The sequence below is a fragment of the Musca autumnalis genome, unplaced genomic scaffold, assembly GCF_047663935.1.
Source record: "Musca autumnalis isolate F117 unplaced genomic scaffold, ASM4766393v1 scaffold_1, whole genome shotgun sequence".
Classification (NCBI taxonomy): domain Eukaryota; kingdom Metazoa; phylum Arthropoda; class Insecta; order Diptera; family Muscidae; genus Musca; species Musca autumnalis.
Genome location: NW_027411644.1, coordinates 103658732 through 103683368, shown reverse-complemented (window position 1 = coordinate 103683368; position 24637 = coordinate 103658732). Strand labels below are relative to the sequence as shown.

At 36.2% G+C, this 24637-nt stretch overlaps 1 protein-coding gene across 1 annotated transcript in view; it reads right to left on the bottom strand.

Annotated features, from left to right (window-relative positions):
* Dh44 (corticotropin-releasing diuretic hormone 44) overlaps positions 1–24637 on the bottom strand; it is a 159763-nt gene that overhangs the window by 35887 nt on the left and 99239 nt on the right. The window contains exon 3 of the mRNA XM_073963651.1: positions 5790–5912. Coding sequence (XP_073819752.1) covers positions 5790–5912 — 123 coding nt within the window. The remainder of the gene's footprint in view (positions 1–5789; positions 5913–24637) is intronic.

The following is a 24637-nucleotide window of genomic DNA, read 5'->3' as shown; positions in this document are numbered from 1 at the left end:
TCCTTAGTTTTAATATGTTTATTATCGAATCCCATATATAAATTCACAATCGGTTACAACAAAAAATGGTGGTTTTGGCCAGGAAAATCGATTTCTGAACTACTGTGCGACGAATGGTCCCAAATCCATTTTTCTGGCCAAAACTTTTTCTATTACCTTTTTGTATTGATATTTATTTTTATTTTTAATCACTGTCTCTAAATATTGATTCAGAAGAATTTTCACCTAACATTTGCACAAAACCCTTAAAATACTTTAAACAGAGTGATCGCATTGTATGGGGTCTAAACTAAAATGTTGACCTATGTTTATAGTTTTTGCTACGAAGGGCTTGTACCTTCCAAGAAGTCAAAATGTAAAATTACAAGCAAATACATAGCTTAAAATGTGGCTGACCTTATATGGGGGCTATACCCCAACGTGGACCTATGTCGAGAATTTTTGGTACAGAAGTTTTCTTGAGACTCAAAATAAAAATTCCTAATTTTCGGGAAAATCGGTTTCAAATTGTTTGTCCTAGACATAAGTTTATACCAGCTAAATATCCAATATTTCGAAATTTGATGTAAAATGAAAAAAATTATGCTTCAATTATCCTTAATTTTCGCAGCGAATCGCTATTTGAAATTAATTTTTTCTTAAAGTACACACATCAGAGTTATTTTGATTTCTTTTAAACATCGACTACTAGCGATGAAAATTATTTCGGTCCAGAACAATTTTAAAATTGAAAAAGGTAATAATTTAAGAGGGTTCCAGAAATATTTTGATAACTTTGTTCTTTGTTCGAATTTCTCTTCTGTTCTTTTTGGAAAATTAACCTACTTACTTTCGTCTTTCTGGCGCCCCATAGCTACCACAAACGGGCCTTTTGCTTTATAAGTGGCCAACAAGGTTTCTTTGGCAAGTGATGCAGGCAAGCAACATGAGAACCTTGTTCCTACTTTTGATTTTGTCGCAAATAGTACGGTTTACGCTGACGACATAAATATGCTGTCGAACGTTACACTCAATATCTTGGGGTAGTTGTTGGGCGAATCAGGACAATATCGACCAATACGTTCATGGGAAACTCCCATTTCAGTCGTCCAGGAGGATAGCAGTCACATTGCTGATTTGACGGAGGATTATTTCATATTCAGCAATGGGAATAAAGAACATGTTGTAGCAGTGACAATTTTCTACAATATTTTCCTTGGTTCCATTTCGATAGGGCTTGCGGTTTCCAAAATCAAAATCCTGAAACCCTAAAAATGCAACTTTTGGCCGTGATTTATTTAAAAATCTCTCATGCGATTTTTTTATTTTTTTCATCTATGAACATTGTTGTTTTAGAATCTGCAAAAACTTCCCAGGTGTAAGTTCCATCGATAGGTCAAGAGCCATTATGACTGGTCGATCGCAAGGCGTGTTCTGTTTCAGTCCTCGATTGATATGTGTGGATATGGCGTGTAATGTTATTGTGGTTCTGTGCATTTCCGAAATCCATGCTGATGTTGAGCAACTGGGTAACTGCTTCTTGTCGAGGGAAGGAGTAGTGTGTCTCTAGAATCTTTGATCAGTCTGTACGATTCGCCTCGGCTAGCATCCTTCGACTGATACGTGTAAATGTGGCATGTAATTTTGTTGTGGTATTGTACATTTTCCAGAATCCCTGCTAATGTCAGACAACAGAGGAAACAGCTTCTCATCATGAAGAGGAGTAGTGCCACCAGAATCTTCGCTACTGACGACAGGGGGAAATCGGCCACTCATCTACGCCCTATCATTCGCGGTGTGCTCTATATATTGCCGGTTAAAATAACAAGGGCCCCTCTCCGGATCTGTCACTGTGACGCTGATGAAAGTAGCAGCCGTTCTATCACCCCTCTTTTCCTTACTCTAGAGATATTTAACCGTTTCCCCTTAATTTACCGAATGGATTACTTCAGGTGGCCTAGCTAGTTTTCCGCCTATGCTTGCCAGTTTGCTTCAAGAGTTCTATAACGCCGTCGCCTCTGCTAGGAAATTCGGCCTGATTTCCGGTATTCGACCAGCAGGTATGTAGGGAGCGTCATGATGTCTTGGAAAATTGTTTCCTCTTCCCGAGGATCTGAGGGAATGACTAGCTCTTTGAAGCGGTGATTGGTAAATTCTCTTGCCAATCAGGAACAAGTGCGGCAGTTCAAAAAAATACACCGGTCGGGGGTTATTAAGTCGGTTGCTCTGTAAACGGCGACGCTGGTCGGAACCAAGGGAAATAACGGGTTGCCAGGACATTTCATTTATCAGACCGAGTAGTAATCATCTCTTATACTCGTAGGAGAATTTTCGACGCCGTGCAAAATTTGGAGCCACCAATTTGCTCGACCAACGCTGTACCACCCTGATCATTGGTTAGTACAGAATGCCAAGGCTCATGATGAGCATGGAAGTGGACTTCATAAGACGGTTATTAAAAATCGAACTACTGTCAGGTATATAAGGCAGGGGATTTGATAGTAATAATATTGAAACTAAGAACACCAAAAAAGTGGGTCAAAATACTAGAGGTTATGGGCGCGGCGTGCCCCTAAATACCAGATTTGTTTTCCCAAATTGTGGAAAATACGTCATTTTAACAAATTTCTGAGGAAAGAAATAGCAATTTCCCGAAAACTATAACAGATATGTATTGTGTTCATTATTTCATTCATTCTTGTTCATTATTGTTAGGTAGGTAGGATCGTTGCCTTTAAGAAACGATTTAATAAACTTCCGTAGCGTTTTACGATGTGCGTTATTTTATTTGTTCATAGGTACTAAATTTTAGTGAAATGCCTGAGAGTGTCCTCTTTTAGCCCATATATACTTCTGTACCCGTCCCGTTCCGTCCACTTAACACTTTTTTATACCCTCCACCATAATATTTAACATTCCGTTTGTAACACATCGAAATATTCATCGGAGACCTTACAAAGTATATATTGATCATGGTAAAATTTTAAGTCGATATAAACATGTCCGTATGTACGTCCGTCTGTTGAAATCAAAATACAGCTCGCAATTTTCAAAATAGAGCTTTGTAATTTGGTATAGAAGTTTCTATTAGTCCTAGAATGTTTGGGCTACAAACCGAAATGGCTGAAATTTGGTACTTAGTCTCGTTGTGGGTACAAAACTTTCCCCCAGAAATTTGTCGGTATTGGTCTACCCCTTCATATAGCCCCCTTTTAACGGAACATCCCGATTTTCGTTATTTTGAAGCTTGTGGCCACAATTATCCACCGAAATGGCTGAAATTTGGTATTTGCTGTACATTTGGGGTATAAAGCGTCCCATATGAAATTTTTCGGTATAGGTTTACACCTTCATATGGTCCCCATAGCTCGTACCTGCCGATTTTCGTTGTTTTGAAGGTTGTGGCCTCAATATTCTTCAGAAATGGCTGAAATTTGGTATTTGGTCTTCATATGGGGTATTAAAGGTTCCATATGAGACTTGTCAGTATAGATCCACGCCTTCATATAACCCCCATAGAAAGCTACAACCCGAAATGGCAGAACTTTGATTTAAAACTTTCACCCAGAAACTTGTCGGTACAGGTCCACGCCTTAGTATAGCCCCCATAGAACCGGACCTCCCGATTTTCGGTATTTTCAAGGTTGTGGACACAACAATCCACCGAAATGACTGCAATTTAGTGTTTAGTCTTTGCTGGAGGTAAAAGCCTTTCTGACTGAAATTCGCCGGCATGACGTGGACCCGTTTTGATATAGCCCCCATAGAATGGTACCTCCCTTTTTCGTAATTCTGAAGGTTGTGACGTCTTTAGTCTTCCATGGGGTTATAATATTTTCCAGAAAAGAATTATCAGTATAGGTCCGCGGGTTCCTATATCCCCCATTCAAGCGTACCTCTTCATTTTCGGTATTTTGCAGGATTTACCCAAATATCGGAAATTTGGTATTTAGTTTTATTTGAGTCTAAAAGCTTTCCGCCAGAAATTTGTAGGTATAAATCAACGTTCTGATATAGCTCCCATGGAACGGTATCTCCCGAATTTCGGAATTTTGAAGGTTAGACACATTGTTTTACCGAACTTGCTAAAATTTGGTATTTAGTCTTCTTCATAAACGAAAGGAAACTAATTGTTCCATTTTACTTCATTACAACTCGTGGTGGAGGGTATAACAAGTTTGGCCTGGCCGAACTTAACGCCGTTCTTACTTGTTTAATTTATTTAAATTACATGGGCAAAAATCGGTGGCGTTTTTACACAAATTAAATTTTTTTAAATATATAAGTTTTTGTATGTGTCTTATGAAACCCCAAGGAGTATTTTTTGTAATTTTTGAACAAATTTTATTACTTTTTTCATTCTTTGTGTTTGTATGGCTTGTTTATTGGTGTTTGACCTTTTTTAATTGATTTGAACATATGAAAAACTCAAAATGTAAGGGTCAATTAAGTCAAGCTCAAGCAAAATAGGTTTGTAGTGGACAGACTGGTGTGTAAGGAAGGTAAGTCCTCCTCCGATGTCTTGTACGATGTTGTAACCATCTCTACATTGCAAGGTACAGCTGGATTGCGGCGATGATGGTCGTCGACTCATAAAGTCTGCGATGTCACTGACTTTGTTGTGGAGACCGTTGCAATTGAATGGCAGGGATGATGCATTTTCTGGGTGATGAACAGCAATATTTGGTGTTAGATGCTGGTTTTTTTGTTGTAACCACATACTTCTTCTTCTTTATTTGCACATTCGTTTTCCGAATATTAGCGACCAATACAATTTAATTACAATTATCATATATACATTATTTGTTTTCATACATTATTTATCAAATCTGCAAATCCCTCTCTGTCTCTCGCCATGCTTAATAGATTTGTGACATCTCGAATACCAGTCCATTCCGTGATGTTATCAAGCCATGTTAACTCTTTCCTTCCTCTAATGGGGTTTCCTTCAATCTTTATGCGGGTTATATTTTGTAATAATTTATATTTTTGATTCCTCATAATATGTCCCAAATAAGCAGTTTTTCTTCTCTTTATGGCTGTGATGAGTTCTCTTTCGCAATGCATTTTCCTCAATACTTCAGCATTTGAAACATGAGCAGTCCAAGGAATTTTTAATATTCGCCGATATATCCATATTTCAAAGGCTTCTAACTTTTTAATATCGGCAGATTTCACTGTCCACACCTCCATTGCGTACCACATACTTATATACATATTTATGTTCCCATAACATCCTCAAAAAGACAAGAGAGGCTTCTCTCATTCTCACATTGCTAACTACGGAATGTTAAATTGTATTTCCCAACTATTACGCTACTGTAAAAATAATACCCTAAATATCGACACATACTTTTGTAAACTAACATCTTGAATACGGAACAAATTCTTGAAATACCTGATTGAGAATTTAATTCAATTGGCATACGTGATTAATATAAAAATAAAATTCTTCTCCTGTTCAAAATAATATTTTTATGAAATGAAAGCTTTAGTTTAATAACTAAAAATGCCAAGCTGCTGAATACCTTTCTAAAAATTTTGCCTTTGATGATCAATTATTGTGTATTTCATTTACTTTTTATGGGAAAACTTTTGGGAATGAAATTCCAAGCTGAAAAATATGTACCATAACTTGGCCAGTCCTTTTGTAACAAAAAAGGACTAAACTTAAACATTTCAAACGAAATGCAGAAAAAAAATCACAAAATATTTTATTACAAAAATATTTCTTCCACAATATTAAAGTATTTCAATTATTATTTTATGTTCACTCTGTGTCTCTCTTCCTTTCTGGGAAAACAACTTACCTGTCTTGTATTTTCTTTCATTTGCCTGCGAGCAATTTCCAAGAGCAAACGCTGCCGCAGTACATCCAGTGGATTCACAATTGACAATGAGGGTTTATTACGCTTCGAAAGGAAATAATCATTCTGGAAAAAAGAAAAGAGAAAAAAGAGGACATAAGCAAATGACCATCAACAAGAGTATCATAGAGGAAACATGAAATAAACTAAATGTTATAAAATTTTGAAATTATTATTTTTATGAGGTATTTGTTTTAATAACTGTTGCTGCTGGTTGCACTGCTGCCTGTTAAGTGATGGTTGCTTTACGTTATAACACTAAACGGAAACACTTCCTGTGTAGTAATTAAATATGTCTGTTGTTATATGAAGTATCTTCATTGAAATTAATTGCAAATGTGATACATTAATGTTTGAAGTAGTTAATGTCGTTTTTATTTTCATTAGCACTTTTTACCTAATTATATGTATATGTATGTATGTACATATTGCTCATTTACTAGAGGAGTAACATAAATCGATAAAATTAATTAATTTTGAGATACATAATTATGAATGCTAGTATACCATCTGAGCTTTTAATTGATACCACATGGTATGGTATATCAACAAGTGTATCGTGCTTCCTGCAAACATCTCAGACGGGCAAGAGAAAGACTCTACCAAGTTGGAATAACGCATGGAACATATACATATCTTACGGCAGCAGTAGTACATATCTCTATATAGGCTTGTGGTGCATTCCAAAAGAATACTAAGACCCGAGATAGCCTTTCAGAAAGTCTGAAGTACTTTTCTGAGGTCGAAAACTTCATTTATCTATCCAAAATTAGAAGGTTTTTAACACAAGTAAACATTTTTAGAGCAGTTGAGGTTAATTTAGGTTCAATTTAAATACACACCACATTTTTATTACAGGTGCACGAACATATGAATTGTTTGCCGATGGCGTACAGTGGTTCAGAATCGTTTTCTCCTGATCAAAATTCTGTAACTGTTGAAGGGATAGAGATATATGCATAATTCATATTTTGTTAGACAGATAACACAAGCAGCTTTCAGATGAATTATAAGCGCTCAAATTCGGTTTTTTATCTTCATATATGTATATTAAAGATGGTCAAACATTATGAATCAATATATATAAAATAGAAAAATGTTTGTACGTTTGTTTGTTTGTGCCTTAATAACTCAAAACCCGCTGAACGGATTTTCACAAAATTTTGAGAGTATTACAACATCACCTGAAAGTAAGGCTATAACAATTTTTGAAATTCCGCGGTGATCTGAAGATATAGAATCACAATCGGAGGTAGAAAATTTAAATTTTATATGCGTTTATCTCTAGAACGGTAACAGATATGGTCAAAATAAGCGGGAAGTAAGTACACGTCATCTCTTACAAAATAAGCGGGGTAAGGTCAGGCGGAGAAATTTTGATGTATCTCCCATATAAATATTTTCGGCCGATTTCTTGTATTTGATGCACCAAACACGCTATGTATGTCCTATTTCAATGAAAGTTGAAATGTGTGACGGATATTAGTCCAGAAATAATATGACGTAGGGGATGGAAGATACCAAGCAACGGTCCTGACTGGTTTTAACATGGCAAAGCCCAGGATTTATCTTGGTCCCTCTTTCATCTCAAGTGGACACTGACCTCCCCGTGGTGTCACCTGGGGAACTGCCTTTAACACCCGTTAAAGGTAGTGAGCTAACATGTGCCGCGCGTTCTCCCATAAAAACGTTAAAAACTTGGGTTTGGGCGTCGGGTTAGTAACCCTCCCCTAGAAAAAACAGCATACTATGAAAAAACGAAAGAAAAGAAAAACAACCCCCTCTAAAGTTGACGAACCCCGCAAACGTTTTAAGGTCCATGATCTGCGAATCTGCACCTGGAATGTTGGCACTCTTTATAGAGAAGGTGCCGTCTTCGCATTGGCAGACGTACTTGAAAAGTACAAGGCCGATATTACTGCCATACAGGAAATACGATGATTGGGAAAGGCGTCACAACAACACCTAAAGGTGACGCACTGTATTATAGCTGCCATGACGTAAAGCATGAGTTTGGTTGCGGATTTGTAGTTAGTCGGAGACTAAAACATCTTGTATCCAGCTTCACTCCAGTGAATGAAAGACTCGCTGCAATTTCAATAAAAGCTAAATTCTTCAACATCAGCTTTATTTGCGCTCATGCTCCCACTGAAGAAAAGGACGAACAGACCAAAGATATATTTTACGAGCGCTTAGAAGAAACATATGACAGTTGCCCTGCCCATGACATTAAAATCATTCTAGGCGATTTTAATGCCAAAATTGGAAAGGAGAATATCTTTGGCCCAACAGTCGGGAAATTCAGCCTCCAGAGTTAAACATCTGACAATGGTATGAGGCTGATAGACTTTGCAGCTGCAAAAAACATGGTACTTAGCAGTACCAGATTTAATCATCTCGATATTCATAAGGGCACCTGGCTGTCTCCAGATCAGAAACCAAGAAATCAAATTGATCATGTTGTGATAGATGGAAGACATTCATCGAGCGTGTTGGATGTACGATCGTTCCGAGGCGCAAACATTGATTCGGACCACTACCTTGTTGCAGCACTACCTTGTGGTAGCAACCAACGTACGAACAGACACAACACGAAAGTTAGACATCGGTAAGCTGCAATCACAACAGATAGCCACAGCATATTCCACTCAACTAGCCCAATTGCTTAATCAAAGCACTCCTCATCCCGATAACATATCAGCGCAATGGCAAAGCATTGCCCACTCCATGCAAACAGCCGCAAAATCAATACTTGGATACCAGTGGCCTCCACCAAGGAATCCATGGCATGATCAGGAGTGTCGTGCTGCCAACGAAGAGAAAAATGCGGCATATAGGGCTACTTTACAATCCGTAGCAACGCGTAGCGCACGAGAGAGATACATGGAGAAAAGGAGAGAGGAGAAACGTCTTTTCCGCAGGAAAAAGAGAGAGATGGAAAAGCGGGAGGCTGAAAAAATCGAGATGTACAGGAGCCAGAATGAAGTCCGAAAATTCTACCAAAGAGTCAAGCATCAAACTGATGGCTTTGGTATAGGCACATCCTCCTGTAGAGACCAGCAAGGTTATTTGGTAACTGATACAGATAGTACTCAGGATATGGAAAGAACATTTTTCAAAACTGTTGGTATCCAATAGCAGCGAAGACGACGAAGATACCACAGTCCCAATCCCAGAAGATGGTATTGAATGTATACCGCCCAGTCAAGATGAGGTAAAGAAGCAATAAATCGGCTGAAGAATAATAAGGCAGCAAGAGCCGATGGCTTACCAGCCGAGCTGTTTAAAACCGGATTCGACGCGCTGATAAAGTGTATGCATCAACTAGTTACCACCATCTGGCAGGAAGAACGCGTACCCGACGATTGGAACCTGAGCATCCTGTGTCCCGTCCGCAAGAAAGGAGATAAGACTGTATGCTCCAACTATAGGGGCATAAGTCTTCTCCCTATTGCCTACAAGATAGTGTCAGGGATATTGTGCGAACGTCTAAAGCCAATGTTCAGCGAAATAATTGGACCATACCAATGTGGCTTTAGACCTGGCAAGTCCACCATTGACCAGATATTTTCCCTACGGCAAATCCTGGAGAAGACCCAAGAGATGCAGATCGACACTTATCACCTTTTTGTCGATTATAGAGCAGCCTTCGACAGCCCACAACGTTCAAAGGTATTCCAGGCCATGTCTGAATTTGGTATCCCCGCAAAGCTCATTCGGCTTTGTAAAATGACTCTAACTGACACAAGATCTTCAGTTAAAATAGGAAAGAACCTCTCCGAACAGTTCAGTACCAAAAGAGGTTTCAGACAAGGAGACAGCCTTTCGTGTGACATATTAAACATTTTGCTGGAAAAGGTAATACGAGATTCAAATGTCAAAAGAAATGACACAATTTACACCAATAGTCACATGTTACTTGTTTATGCTGATGACATAGACATCATGGGAAGTTCAGTAAAAGAAGTAACCAATACCTTTATGAAGGTCGAAGGAGAATCTGCTAAAGTGGGTCTGACGGTAAACGGCGAGAAGACCAAGTTGATGGTGTCGACGCGTAAAGCGTCCATAGAGCTCGGACCAACTGTGGAGGTTGGTACCTATAATTTTGAGATAGTTAAAGACTTCGTTTACCTCGGCACTGCCATAAACACAACAAACAACAGCAGTTGTGAAATAAGAAGAAGAATTGTATTGGCCAACAGATGCTACTATGGTTTAAGTAAGCAATTTAAAAACAAAGCCACATCTCGTCAAACAAAAATAACGCTATACAAAACGCTGATACTACCCGTGCTAATGTATGGTTCCGAAGCATGGGTACTTGCGCAAGCAGATAAGGCAGTGCTTGGTGTGTTTGAGAGGAAAATTCTTCGAAAGATCTACAGGCCGATTTGCGTTGACGGTGAATATCGACATCGTATGAACCACGAGCTATATCAGCTATACAAAGACATGAATATAGTTAAACGTATCGAGATGCATTGATTGCGTTGGCTAGGTCATATCATAAGAATGGGCGATGATAAACCAGCTAAAAAGGCGTATGAACTCCACCACAAATTTCAGCCATTTCGGTGGATTAATGTGGCCACAACCTTCAAAATACCGAAAATCGGAAGGTACCGTTCTATGGGGGCTATATGATGGCGTGGACCTATACCTAGAAATTTCTGGGGGAAAGTTCTATACCCCCACCGAAGACTAAATACCAAATTTCAGCCATCTCAGTGTGATAATGAGGCCAAACCCTTCAAAATATTGAACATCGGGAGATATCGTCCTATGGGGGCTATATCAAAACGTGGACCTATATAAACATTTTATGGTAGAAATATTTCTTAGCCTCTGGAAACACAAAACACAAAGTTACAACCGATTCTGTATTAAAATGACGCGTACTTTATATGGGGGCTATACCAAAACGTGGACCTATATAAACCAACTTTGGTAGGAATGTTTTTTGGTCTCTGGAGACACAAAATACAAAGTTACAACCAATTCGGTGGTAAAATGGGACAAATATCTTAAACATTCCTTAAAACGACGACGCGTCACGCGTCATTTTGTGTGGGGGCTATACGAAAGCGTGGAACTACATAGCCCGCTTTCAATACCAAAAATCCTACGTACAAATAATAGATTTTCCAAAAATTTCAGCCACCTACGTCAATCTGTTCGGACGCTAGAGTGATTTCCACAGACGGACGGACATGGCTATATCGATGATCAAGATTATATATAGTCTGTGGGGTCTACAATGATTATTTCGAGTAATTACAAACGTAGTTACAAACTTAATATACCCCCATCCTATGGTGGAGGGTATAAAAATGATCGGATAGTATTTAACGGGTGAAATAGACGATTGGCCATTGTGGAAAATAGTATCCAATTTTAATTTTTGGTCCAAATTTTTGGAGTATATTTTAAGAACTTCCGAACACGAAACTTGAAAACCAACCCTTGATCTCCTTACTACGGAAAAAATTTGTACCGTTGTAATACGGGCCGTGAAAATAACCTTCTGCAAAAACATTTTAAATAGATCCGACACGAAAACTCAAACTGCACTTTTATCAAATTTTGTATGGGAGGTACCTGAAGGACGGGGCCGATATACTCCATATTCCAAGCTGATACATGACTGGGTGAAAAAATATGATGTGCAAAGTTTGGACCAATAAGAATCTCCATGCGAGCGTTACCTTGGGGAATTGCCATTTTAGTTTATGTCGTCAGGGTTTCTTCTTCAGGAAGAAGAAAGAAAATTGTAACGTCGACTTCGATTTTTATACTTTTCATACCAAAAAGTCGACCACTCGGCAACAACCGCTGCGCATATATATTCTTTATGAGAGTACACACAAAATCTCAGTTGTAATGAGTTCAAACATCGATCTTACCACCGATCATCTACCTTGTTTTCCAACAACACACTTCCCAAAGGTGTTTTGTCAGTGTTTGCGCGTTCCAATGGCTAGATACGGGGAGGTCATGCTACTCTGCTCTGAACTAAGAAAATTACTTGTGATATGAGCTTCTTTAAAGTAGAGTAATATGATCACCTGCCTCTGGAAACCTTCGAGTTTTCCGCTGACGAAGAGCTAACTTTGGATAGGAGAACACCCCAAATGAACAAATAATTGAAGAAGTTAAAAATGACAAAGATAAAATAATAAAGTCAGTTAGAGCCAGTCTCGGTAGTGGTGAAAAAGATAATATCTCCTGAAGGATAGGACACGGCGAAAAAAGAAAAACGAAAATAAAAATCACTGCTCATCTTCAAATGTCCTGAGTAAACCTCGTCAAGACCCATGCAGTAGAGACGGTCCCAAGCATCCTTTTGGCTGAACACTGAATCTCTTGCACTAAGGATTCTAAAAGGATATCCAGGACCTTTCAGAAGAGAAAGATACCAGTGTTCCACGACAAACTCTTAGATCCTACAAGGACCTGGACTAATAGCGTTCATCAGCAGTGAAGTACACTAGATACTTGGATCAGCATACAAACTCAAATGTTGTCCATTTCAAAATTGGGGGGCCAAGAATTGACGAGGACGATGATGTCAAACAAACAAAACCTTCGAGCTACACACAAGAGGGTGCCGAAACAATCAGCGACCCCCAAGAAGTCCTTTTACTGGAGCAGCTATGAATAGGTCATCCAGATAATCGGAGTGAAACGGAAACTGGTAGAGAAAATCAATACACCTGTTTCAGATGTAATTCGAATTTTTTTAATTGTAATTCGAGATGTCTATTTGTAATTCGTAACATTTCTATTGTAATTCGATAATTCCATTTGTAATTCGAATTATTCCATTTGTAATTTGAATTATTTCATTTGAAATTCGAATTATTCCATTTGTAATTCGAGTTATTCCATTTGTAATGGAAGTATGGGATGTACGTCAAGCGGTATAGCTGCAAACTCGAGGCTCGGTATGTGATGTGAGGTCTTCTACAGGAAGGAAAAAGAGGTGGACCATGGCGTATTACGTTTCAAATGCCGTCCAATCCAAAATTTGCAGGAAAAGAATCGGCTAGGACGAAGATGTGAAAAAATACCAGCCAGTAAGTTAAATCCTCGAGAGACATACATGAGGGAGCCGAAACCATCAGCCGCTCCCAAGAAGCCCGTTTACTGGAAGACCTATGATTGGAGTTATCAATATAAACCTCCATCGCAGTTAAATGTAAACTGAAGCCCTGAAGGAAAATCAATAAAAACAATATACGAGCCCTAACCACTATTAATTCGTACACCAGGTATTTTTTCACTATTTAACATGAAACTTAATTAACATCAAATGTTTGTCTAAAGAGAATAAATTTTCATAAATCTTTGTAGGATTCATTTTTTAGGCACAATAATATACTGGTTAATTGTTTTTCCATCGATTGGAAAATAAATATGACCTGTATGGCGATTTTCGGGAAATTCGTTTTTGGTCCCCATACAAAGTACTATGAAAAATAAAGAGCGGCCAGGGGACACGGGTTATCGTTAACCGATCGTCATAAATTTTTGTAGAGATCATTTTTTAGCCACAATAATGAACTCCTAAAGCTTTTTCATCGATTGGACCATAATTGCGGCCTTTAGAAAATGTTCGTGAAAATGCACCTTTGACCCTATACAAATTACTATGGAAACAAAGATCGCTCGGTAGATACGGGTTAACGTTAACCAATCCCCGTAAAATTTCATATATAAGGTTTTTGCATCAAATGGAAACAAATTTAGGAGCTAGGAGCTCCAAAATAAAAATATTTTGTTTTTTTGGGTCGCCCTAATATACATACTTTAATAACACATTGTTGAAATATGCTCTGTGTACGAATTAATAGTGGTTAGGGCTCGTACATATTAGATTAACCCAGGATCCATTTACTGTAAAAAAGGGCTAATAATGAGTGTGTATCCCTTTGAAAAAATTAGTATATCACGAATATTGTTAATTATTTCATATTCCATTTCAGAAAAAAAGGATACATTTTTTTCGCGCTACATCAACGATTTTTGATATGTAGGTTAAGAAAAAAATACCCACTACGAATCTGGTCGCGAGCCAAAATAAGCACATTTTTTGGTAAAAAAAATAATTTTTTGTTTGAAAAAATATTTTTTCACATGCATTATGTAGTAGAAAATATTGGAGAAATCTAAAGGAATACTTCCTTCATTTTGCTTAAATCTCCCAATAAAATAGACGGATTTTGCTTTATTGACATTCGTATTAAAGCTTTCCCATTAGGGAAGGTAATTGGGTTGATAAAGATATATTTCGAAGCTTTTGAAATGGAAATAGTGGTCAAGTAACCCATTTTAATTTATATGCATTTTAAAATACGTGTAAATCGCGTAATTATCAAAATCATTTTGTCCGCATGTGATTTTCATGTACAGCAAGACCATATCTATTAACTTGTATATATTTTTCGAAATATAAGTTGGACTCTAAGATGTAGCATCGGCTGCATCTTAGCATTAAAAAACCTATAAAATATCGCTAATTTGCGCAAAGTGCATACAATTTTTGTCCGCATCCGATTTCAATGTCCACCATGAAAATCTACATCGATATATATCTATTTCAAGGCGATCAATCAAGAACCGTGGATGTAGCATCACACACTATTTTTTGGGGTAAAATGAATGTAGCTCCCTTATCAGTGAAGTTTTCAAATCTCTGTTTCCGCTAAAACGAAGATGCCGCACTAGTTTTTTTATTGCAGTGGAAACGATCGGCAGAAAACGCGATAAACTACGCGATATTTTCAAAAACAATTTTAGGTGATTTTTCTACTTTGGAATTTCTCGTAACTCGCGTTTTAGTAGATGGATTTTCACGAGGAATGATTTATTGGATCCGGAACGTAAAAAACTAAAATGTGCAATGGAGTACGTGGTATTCTAGAGACAATTGCAAATATTAGACCCGAAAAATATGATTTTTAGAAAAATGATCGAACAAAATTTCTGCATTTGGATGCAGATTTCTATGAAGCTGTGCAGACTACATTCACAATATACGTATCAAATAACTCTGAATCGCAAGTACTACAATCCTGTTTATGATTTTTTGAAAAACCTGTTTGCGGAATGAAATTAGAAGAGAATTTCAAAAAACACTGTAAATCTGGCTTCAAAATGTCAGCATCATTTAATGGTAGAAGCAGACGAAATTTTGAAAAGTAATACATTAGTGAGATGATCATTAATTAGTTTGCTTCTGCTTTTACTTTGACAGGAAACTCGAGAGAAGTGTGGTTTACTCACAAATAGAGAGATAACAAAAAAAGACATGGTGGCTTCAACCCATTTTCACCAATTTTTTAACATAAATATAGCCACAGCTTCCTCGCAAATTTTCTTTTAAGGCCAATATTTTTTGCCACGTCCAAAAACATTTCATTTTATCCAAATATATTTAATTTGTATAATATACAATCACAAGTCGCGTGTTCTGAAAGGGTAAACCTTGGCTTCAGCTATGTTAAATTTTCAAAAATATTGGTGATATAGAGAAAACCCCTAAAATTTTATGGGGAAATCCAGATGACGATAAAACAAAGAACATAATATTATTGAGTAAGGTAGACATTAGTGGACAGACAGGAATCCTAGAGGACACCCTAGGCTACAAGCCCACTGCCCAAAATAGGTTGTGCAGATATTTGCAAATTCAGAGCTTGTGGAGTGGACGACGAAGCGTTTGAACACTTTATGTTTCACTGCCCAGCTTTGGCGAGCCTCATAACACAACTTTCGCGAATTGACTTAACTGCATCATTGGAGGCAAACTTTTTGCTGGTATACCAAACACCGCGAATCTAAATTCATTCTCTTTTGAAGACAAACCTTCAAAAGTTTATTGAAATTTTCTTTAAAGGCATTCTTTATTTTTTTTGTGCGACATTGTTATCATTGAGTGATATATTACACCTGTTATTCGGCAAATAAATTTAATAAAATTTCAATGTACAAGAAAAAATAAACAGTCTCCAATTTTGCTGGTTTTATGCTTTGTCAGCGGTTTTCTTTTTGTGTAACTTAAAAACAGAATTTTTCACCAAAAAAAGTACATTTATTGTGGTAAATAAAATGTAAATATATTTGTGGCACGAACTAAAGCACTTTATGTTCTGTTGTTGAACATAACAAAAGAGGGATTTTTGTTTGTCAAATTTCTGGCAGACACAACAATTGCTACAAGAGTAAACAAGACGAACTCATATTTTTTTATACTCTTCGCAATGATATGAGGCTGTAACAAAAATGTGAATATATACTGAAATTTTTTGTTTGGAATTTTTCTTAACTTACGGAAGAAGAAATATCATTTTCCGTTAGATAGAAGCTTCAAAATACCCTAAGGTAGACGGTACTATTAGCTTATATTAAATTATGGATTCAATACTTTATATGTATATCGGACAAAAATTTGAAGGTGTTACAAATAGAATGGCAAATTTATTATCCCCACAATTTTTTTATTGTGAGGGTTAACGAAAATTTTTATGCCCTATACCACAATGTGGAAATATTCGTCGGAGACCCCCAATGTGGTATACCAATCTTCATATCTCGACGAGATAAAGCGATTATGAGATGTGTGTCCGTCCGTCCGTCTGTCCATTATAAATTGTAAACACGCTCCAGACCGCAATTATGGACCGATCACGAAATTTTGTATGGAGGTCGGGTTCATATCAGAATAGATCCCTATTCTTATTGGTGATGATCGTGAAAAATTTAGCGGGTGAAATGGACCAAAAACATAATATTTATCAAATTTTCTAACGGCTCTGTAGATCTCAATAATAGTCCGATCAACGCGTAATTTTAAATAAGGTAAGAGTATATCACAAAGGAGAAGCTTGCAATTTGAGATGGCGACCGGATAATATTTAGAGGGTTAAATGGACCAAAACTTTTGTGTGAAAATTGTGAAAATTTTTAATATACAGCTTATATCTTAATTCCTGGTAGTGACATTCCGGACAAGTGCGATATACTTGAAAGTGGAACGCTTGAACTGTAAATGAGCGATATCTATATTTTGACCAGAATTTCACGAATGTCTTTAAGGAAAGCAATATTCCAAACTCGGTTTCATGAGCCATTTTAATGTTTTTAAACAATTTCGAGACGGATTGGCTTTATTTAGGCACATATCTGGAATAGAGGTATTTTCATAGTTTTTGCCTCATCTGGGATTTACATCAGCTGAAAATTTTCATGTAGGATTGTTAATGAATGAAAATCTTCCTTGAAAATTTTTCGAGATTTAATACTTCCGAGCCATGTCCTCTTAAGGCCGCCATCAGACCATATGATTTTTCACATGTATGACATCAGCTGTTCTGTATATTAGTATACACAAAGTGACAACATACATGTGAAAAAGCAGATGGTCTGATGGCCGCCTTAATGAGAGTTTTTGTCGATTTTCGACTGCCCATCGACCAAATGTACGTGTACCGACGGCCACACAGTCAAGCAAGCGATGTTTGAGCTAATCTGTCATTCAAAACTGGCAATGTGTACCCAGCTTTACCTTGCTGCATTACTGCAAATTATAAAACCACGGGGAAAACTATCATCTTCTGAAAGCTGTTTTATAGCGGTAACTAAGGGGTTACCTCTACTTGTCACTTTCAAACAACAACAAAAATATTGGCTTATTTTGAAGTACAGGTAGCGTAGAGTATGCCGCAAAAAATTCAAGAAGGGAACAATTTCTTGAGATTTTTTTGTAGCATTGATACGTTAAACGCGTTTTTCTCGAAATGACATTTTTGAAGTCGGTGCCAACGATAGCTCGAAACCGAATTGGCCGATATTCACATGTTTTGGTGAGCTTATTAAATAAATAAAAGGCTTGCCCTTAAGCGAGACAGTTTTTAAAAAATTTTTTGCCAGATTTTTTGACAAAAAAACAGTGAATTTTTTTCGTTAAAATCGAAATTTTGACTTTGACAGTTAAATTTTTTTATAAAAAAGTTTGTTTAAAATACTGTTTCGCCTTGAGGCAAGATTAATAGGTTCTTAAAACGCGTACAAACATGTACGATTGGGTTATATTTATTGCTGTGGGTTGTATATTTTATGTTGTCAGTCTCATTGACAAACCTATCGGCTAAAAAATCGCATTAAACGGTAACCAAACCTAGTTTTGGATCATGATGACGATTTTTTGACGATTTTCCAAATTTTGTTGACGATTTGACGATTTTTTTGACGATTTCGGACCAAAAACTGTCGGCAACGCTGGTTTCATTACATTTTAGTTTGTGTGAACTAAATTGTCCTTTCCTGCTACAAAAATGCCTTTGTCATGATAGATAACTTTTTGGTTTTGGTCATAAGTATTATACATTACATCTCTGATATTTGATAATTAAATTTTCACAATCATTGAAAAGAAGTTCCGTGGAGAGCGATTGTCCAGGGATAGTGGTATAGGGTATCCCATGGTCTTACTTGTTTTTAAATAATTTTATTTACAACAATTAAATAATTCCCTTAAAAATTCTCTATATAAAGAAATTCGATTCGATTTGCGCTTTTTTCACATTTCCTCACACTTTGTGAGTCCAATTGACTCTGAAAATCACTGCATTGCTTTTTCAATTCTAATTGACCGTCATGCCATTAAAACTTTAGCCAACCAACTATTCCCTGGACATCTACAGCGTGGAAAAGGTTAACTAATCAATTTGTAATAGAACACCCAGTAAATAAGCTGTTCTGTGAATTACAAGAGAAAAACCATGCAAAACTTTCTCTTACTATAAAATCAATGAAGTTAAATGACATGTTTTTTTACAGCAAAGTTCTAACCAACAAATTGAACTGCCACTAGCAATGAGAAAATGCAGCATCATCATCAACCATTCAACATCTCAAGGGAATAAAAATATACATATACATATGTATATGTTCACATAAAATTTTATTTTCAGACATCTGTTTACATGGAAAAAACATGCATTAGATGTTGTTGCAAACTTTTCACATATTACAGGTGTCGTAAACTGATTTATTTTAAACGTTTCACATTAACTTATGACTGTTATGATGGCGACGACGATGATGTTGGCTCTTGAAAGACGTAGTAAATTTGTCAAAGTCTACTTATTTTACTGGGCCACTGGGTCCTATGTACTAAGTGCACACTTAACTTTTATATGACAACATTATGAAGTTTTTAATTACATTAATTCATAAGTCATATGCAAATAGATAAATTTGCTCATGAGAAGTCTAAAATCTATTAAGATTCACTCAGCTGGAAAAATTGCTAAATATTAGATTAGATAATAAAATTTTGTTTCAAGGAAATTGACATTTTAATATATAGGCATTGAATAGCACCTGTCAATTTTTGAGATAAGGTAATAAAGTAATTAAAAATAATATGAAGAAAATAAATTAAATGATTCATACCCAGTAAAAAAGGATAAAAATCGGGGGCTACACCATGATTTCATGTTAACTTGACCGAACTGCGTTACATTTTCAAAATTTCATCAACATGTCTGTCGCATTTTGTGTTTGGAAATCGGCCGAAAATATATATGGGAGGATATCCAAATCGGATCCAAACATGAGTATTTTTTTAATTTTTAAACAAATGTTATACGTTTTAAAAATATTAAAAAAATAAAACACGTTTTTGGAAAAAAATTTAAAATTTATTTTTTTAGTTTATTTATTGGTGTTTGTTCTTTGTTAAAGATAGGAAGATATAAACAAACACTTATACTTTGATGAAAAAAATTAAAACAAGTAAAAAAGCGTTAAGTTCGACCGGGCCGAACTTTTTTACAATCCGCCATAAAATATTCTGAACTAAAACGGAATAATTATTTTCTTTCCTATCCACAATTTAAGGCGGAGATATTTTATGAATAAATAAGGCAAAAAAATTCATATAAAATATCTTCAATCGGTCTGCACCTTTATATGGGGCTATATCAAAGTGCGGACCTATGTTGGCAATTTTTGGTAGAATGTGACCAAATGTCGAATTACAGATAGTTCGATCGAAAATTGTATGTAAAATCCTCAAAGTATCGAAAATCGTGAGGTACCCTTATATGGATGGGGCTGTACCAAATCATGGACCTATGTTCACGGTTTTTCGTGGAGATGTTTTGTGATCACTATGAACCTCAACTGTCAAATTGCAGGTAGTTCGGTTAAAAATTATAGCTAACATTTTGACAATTTTTGGTGCCGAAGTTTTGTGACCACTGCAAATTTCAGACGGCAAATTACAGGTAGTACAGTCAGAAAAATTAGATAAAACCCTCAAAATACCGAAAATCGGGAGGTACCGTTATATGGGGGCTATACTAAAACATGGACATATGTTGACAGTTTTTGGTGGAGATTTTTTGTGATCAGTAGGAATCTCAAAGCTCAAATTACATGTAGTTCGGTCAAAAAATGTAGCTAACATTTTCAAAATACCGAAAATCAGGGTAGTACCGTAATATGGGGCCTGTACCCAAGCGTGGACCTATGTAGACAGTTTTTGGTAGAGATTTTTTGTGATCACTGGGAATTAAAGGATAGCAAATGTGACATTGAATAAATTGTGACGTTTTTAACATACAGACTTTCTTATGTCAATCATGTGCTGAGTACACTGTGTGTCATTTTTTGAGTCATGGTTTATTAACCATATTCTGACACCGCAGCGTGATAGAAGATCAAAAAATAGAAGACACGTGTCTCTCCGTTTTTCCCTATTTCATCAACTTTCGCGGTTATAGGCCTCCAAAGGTTTGAGGCTTTGATGTAAAAAGGGGTACATTTTTAAGACTATATCTTCCAAACCGTTAGGAATTTTTAATTTATCTCAGAGGCAAAGTTGTAGATCTTGTCTTAAGGAAGAAACATTGTGAACACATATAATCAATCAAACTTCATCTGCAGGGTCAAAATAGCCAAGGTCAAATTTCTTTTAAAAATTTTCTCGGGGTTTGGTCTGCAGCTATCGAACCGATCAAATTTGAAGCCAACAACCAACTGCAAAAATGTACCTCAGATCCCAATAAACATCTTTCTAGAACATACGGTATCTGTGTACGCGGTTCTTAAAGGTTTGATGTAAAAAGGGGTCATTTTTCAAGACTATATCTTCCAAACCGTTAGGAATTTTGAATTTATCTCAGAGACAAAGTTGTAGATCTTGTCTTAAGGAACAACAATTGTGAACACATAAAATCCATTCAACCCCATCTTCAAGGTCAAAATAGCCAAGGTCAAATTGCTTTTAATATTTTTCTCAGGTTTTGGTATGCAGCTATCAAACCGATCAAATTTGAAGCAAACAACCAACTACAAAAATGTACCTTAGATCCCAATAAATATCTTTGGACCAGAATTGGAGAAAAAAGTGTAAAAATTGAATATTTTCAAATGTTTTTTGCTATTTTAACCTTTAAGAACCGTTCATAGACATTTCGCATGGTCCAAAAAGTTGTTCATTGATGTCTTTGCTACATTATTGCAGATGTTTGTTTTCTTGAATATTGAACAGTTTAGTATCTGTGGACCAGAACCAGAGAAAACAGGAAAAAAATCCCATTTGCTTTGTTATTTTGACCTTGAAGAACCGTCTATACAGAGTTCATATGTTCTAGAAAGATATTTATTGGGATCTGAGGTACATTTTTGTAGTTGGTTGTTTGCTTCAAATTTGATCGGTTTGATAGCTGCATACTAAAACATGAGAAAAATTTTAAAAGAAATTTGACCTTGGCTATTTTGACCTTGAAGATGGGGTTGAATGGATTTTATGTGTTCACAATTGTTGTTCCTTAAGACAAGATCTACAACTTTGTCTCTGAGATAAATTCAAAATTCCTAACGGTTTGGAAGATATAGTCTTGAAAAATGACACCTTTTTACATCAAATCCTCAAATCCTTTAACACCCGTTAAAAGTAGTGAGCTAACATGTGCCGGAGACAGCCTTTCGTGTGACCTATTCAACATTTTGCTGGAAAAGGTAATACGATATGCAAATGTCAAAAGAAATGGCACAATTTACACCAATAGCCACATGTTACTTGCCTATGCTGATGACATAGACATCATGGGACGATCAGTAAAGGAAGTAACTGATACCTTTAGGAAGGTCGAAGCAGAATCTGCGAAAGTGGGTCTGGCGGTAAACGGCGAAAAGACCAAATTGATGGTGTCGACGCGCAAAGCGTCCATAGAGCTCGGACCAACTGTAGAAGTTGGTACCTACAATTTTGAGGTAGTTAAAGACTTCGTCTACCTCGGCACTGCCATAAACACAACAAACAACATCAGTTGTGAAATAAGAAGAAGAATTGTATTGGCCAACAGATGCTACTATGGTCTAAGTAAGCAATTTAAAAACAAAGCCACATCTCGTCAAACAAAAATAACACTATACAAAACGCTGATACTACCCGTGCTAATGTATGGCTCCGAAGCATGGGTACTTGCGCAAGCAGATAAGGCAGTGCTTGGTGGGTTTGAGAGGAAAATTCTTCGAAAGATCTACGAGCCGATTTGCGTTGACGGTGAATATCGACGTCGTATGAACCACGAGCTATATAAGCTATACAAAGACATGAATATAGTTAAACGTATCGAGATGCAACGATTGCGTTGGCTAGGCCATATCATGAGAATGAGCGATGATGAACCCGCTAAAAAGGCGTATGAATACATGCCACATGGCGGTGCACGCAGAATCGGCAGGCCTAAGCTTCGATGGGGCAAACAAGTGGATAAAGAAATGGAAAGGCGCGGTATTTCAAAAAGTCAAGCGAAAAACAGAGAGGAATGGAGATCTTTTCTTAGTTCGGTCTATGGAACAAATGTTCTGTAATGGGCCAACTAAGTAAGTAAGACACACGACAGCAGTACCCACTTCAATTCATGTGTGTCTCTGCTTAAGGGTTGTCAGTGACATGGCAAGACAATTTTCTAAAGACAACATATATTGGTGCCACTGTTCAGTATATAAGAGATGGAATACTCGTCCATAAAACTCTGGCTATGAAAGGAATGGATAATGAACAAAAAAATACAGGTAATTATTATATATTTGTAATTTTTCATTTTAAAGTATATTTTTCTATTTTAAATTTTAGGCAGTAACATAAGAACTAAAATGAAAAAGATTTTATTTGGCTTCGGATGTGAGTTCAACCAACTTGTGCATGTCGTTATTGATAGAGGTTCAAATATGAAGACCGCCTTTGGAAACGATATCATATTTTCTGCATAAATCATCTCTTGAATAATGTGGTTGAGAAAGGAGTTGCTGATGTGGAGGAAGCCAACTCGATTTCTGAAATTTGCTCTAAGCTAGTGAAATATTTTAAGAAATCAGGTCTTAATAGTTCTCTTAAAATTACGCTAAAAAGTTTTTCACTTACACGATGGAATATCTAATATTTCCTTTTGGAATCCATAAAACAAAACTGGTCTGATATATCTCGGATTCTTGAGGAGAAAGAGAAACCCGCAAAATTGAGCATATTAATTTAGGTGCAATAAATGATATTATAGGTGTCTAAAAACCCTTCAAAGAATCGTCGAGAATCTTGGAGGCTCCTCAGATCCACAAACTAAAAAAATATGTGCACACAAATAGCAGATTCGGAATTCATCCAAAAATTGAAAGAGAAACTTCTTCATCACATCCAAACTGTGATATCTCCAAACATTTTTGATATTCATAAGGTGGCTCTAATTCTGTTTCCTCCTGCCAATAAACTCCAACACTTCGATTAAATTGATGTACAAAAACTCATGACAAATGCAAACTGATCGCAGTGCTGTACGAAAATATTCCAAACGACCGTAATTTCGGCTATATTGAAGGAAATGATATGGAAGAAGATATCTTCTTCAGAACTCATCGATGGCAATACTAGGAGAAGAAGTATCAAATGAAATATCAAGGCATAGCGCACAGACTAAGGCCTATGGAAGGTCGGCCATTCAGAGTTCTGTTAACAACTTTTGACAACAAACATAATAGATTTTATATTATTGTGATTTGAGTTTCTTTGTATTTTAAATCACAATAATGTTTTTGACAACAAACATAAGCTTAGTGTCCAACTGTATAAACTGTGGCACGGACAGTTCCGCAACATACAAATTTCAATGTATTGGAATGGTGGGAGTCTCATAAGAATGAGTTTCCATACCTTCATAAGTTAAGTGCGTTGATATTCGCTATACCTGCTAATTCAGCACCATCAGAAAGAATATTTTAAAAAGCCCGTAATTTGCTTTGTGAGAGGAGGTCAGTAGTTGGAAAAGATACTAAAAGTTTAAGCAATATACTATTTTTAAACTATAACATAAATTTAAAAAGTGTTTCTGTTAACCATTTAAACATTGATTATTTTTGTTTGTTAATTATTTTATGTATTTATTTTACTTTTTATATTATGTTTTTTAGTAAATTGAATTCCTATGAAGTAAAATATTTTTGTTTGTTATTATTTATTTTTACCTTTTACATATTTTAATTTAAAATTTCAATTAAAACTAAATTTCTCTGAATTAATTTTGTTATTTATGTTTATGTTTTACTATTATTTACAATAAATATAAATATATTTTTTAGACTAATGCCCGATGTTATATGTGTTGTTTGCATAAAAGCTCTCGGTATTAAAAACGAATGAATAAATGAATATTTTACCAAAAGAGTAACCGTTTTTAATTTCATTTATTTTTACACCATATATTTTTTAATATAAACAC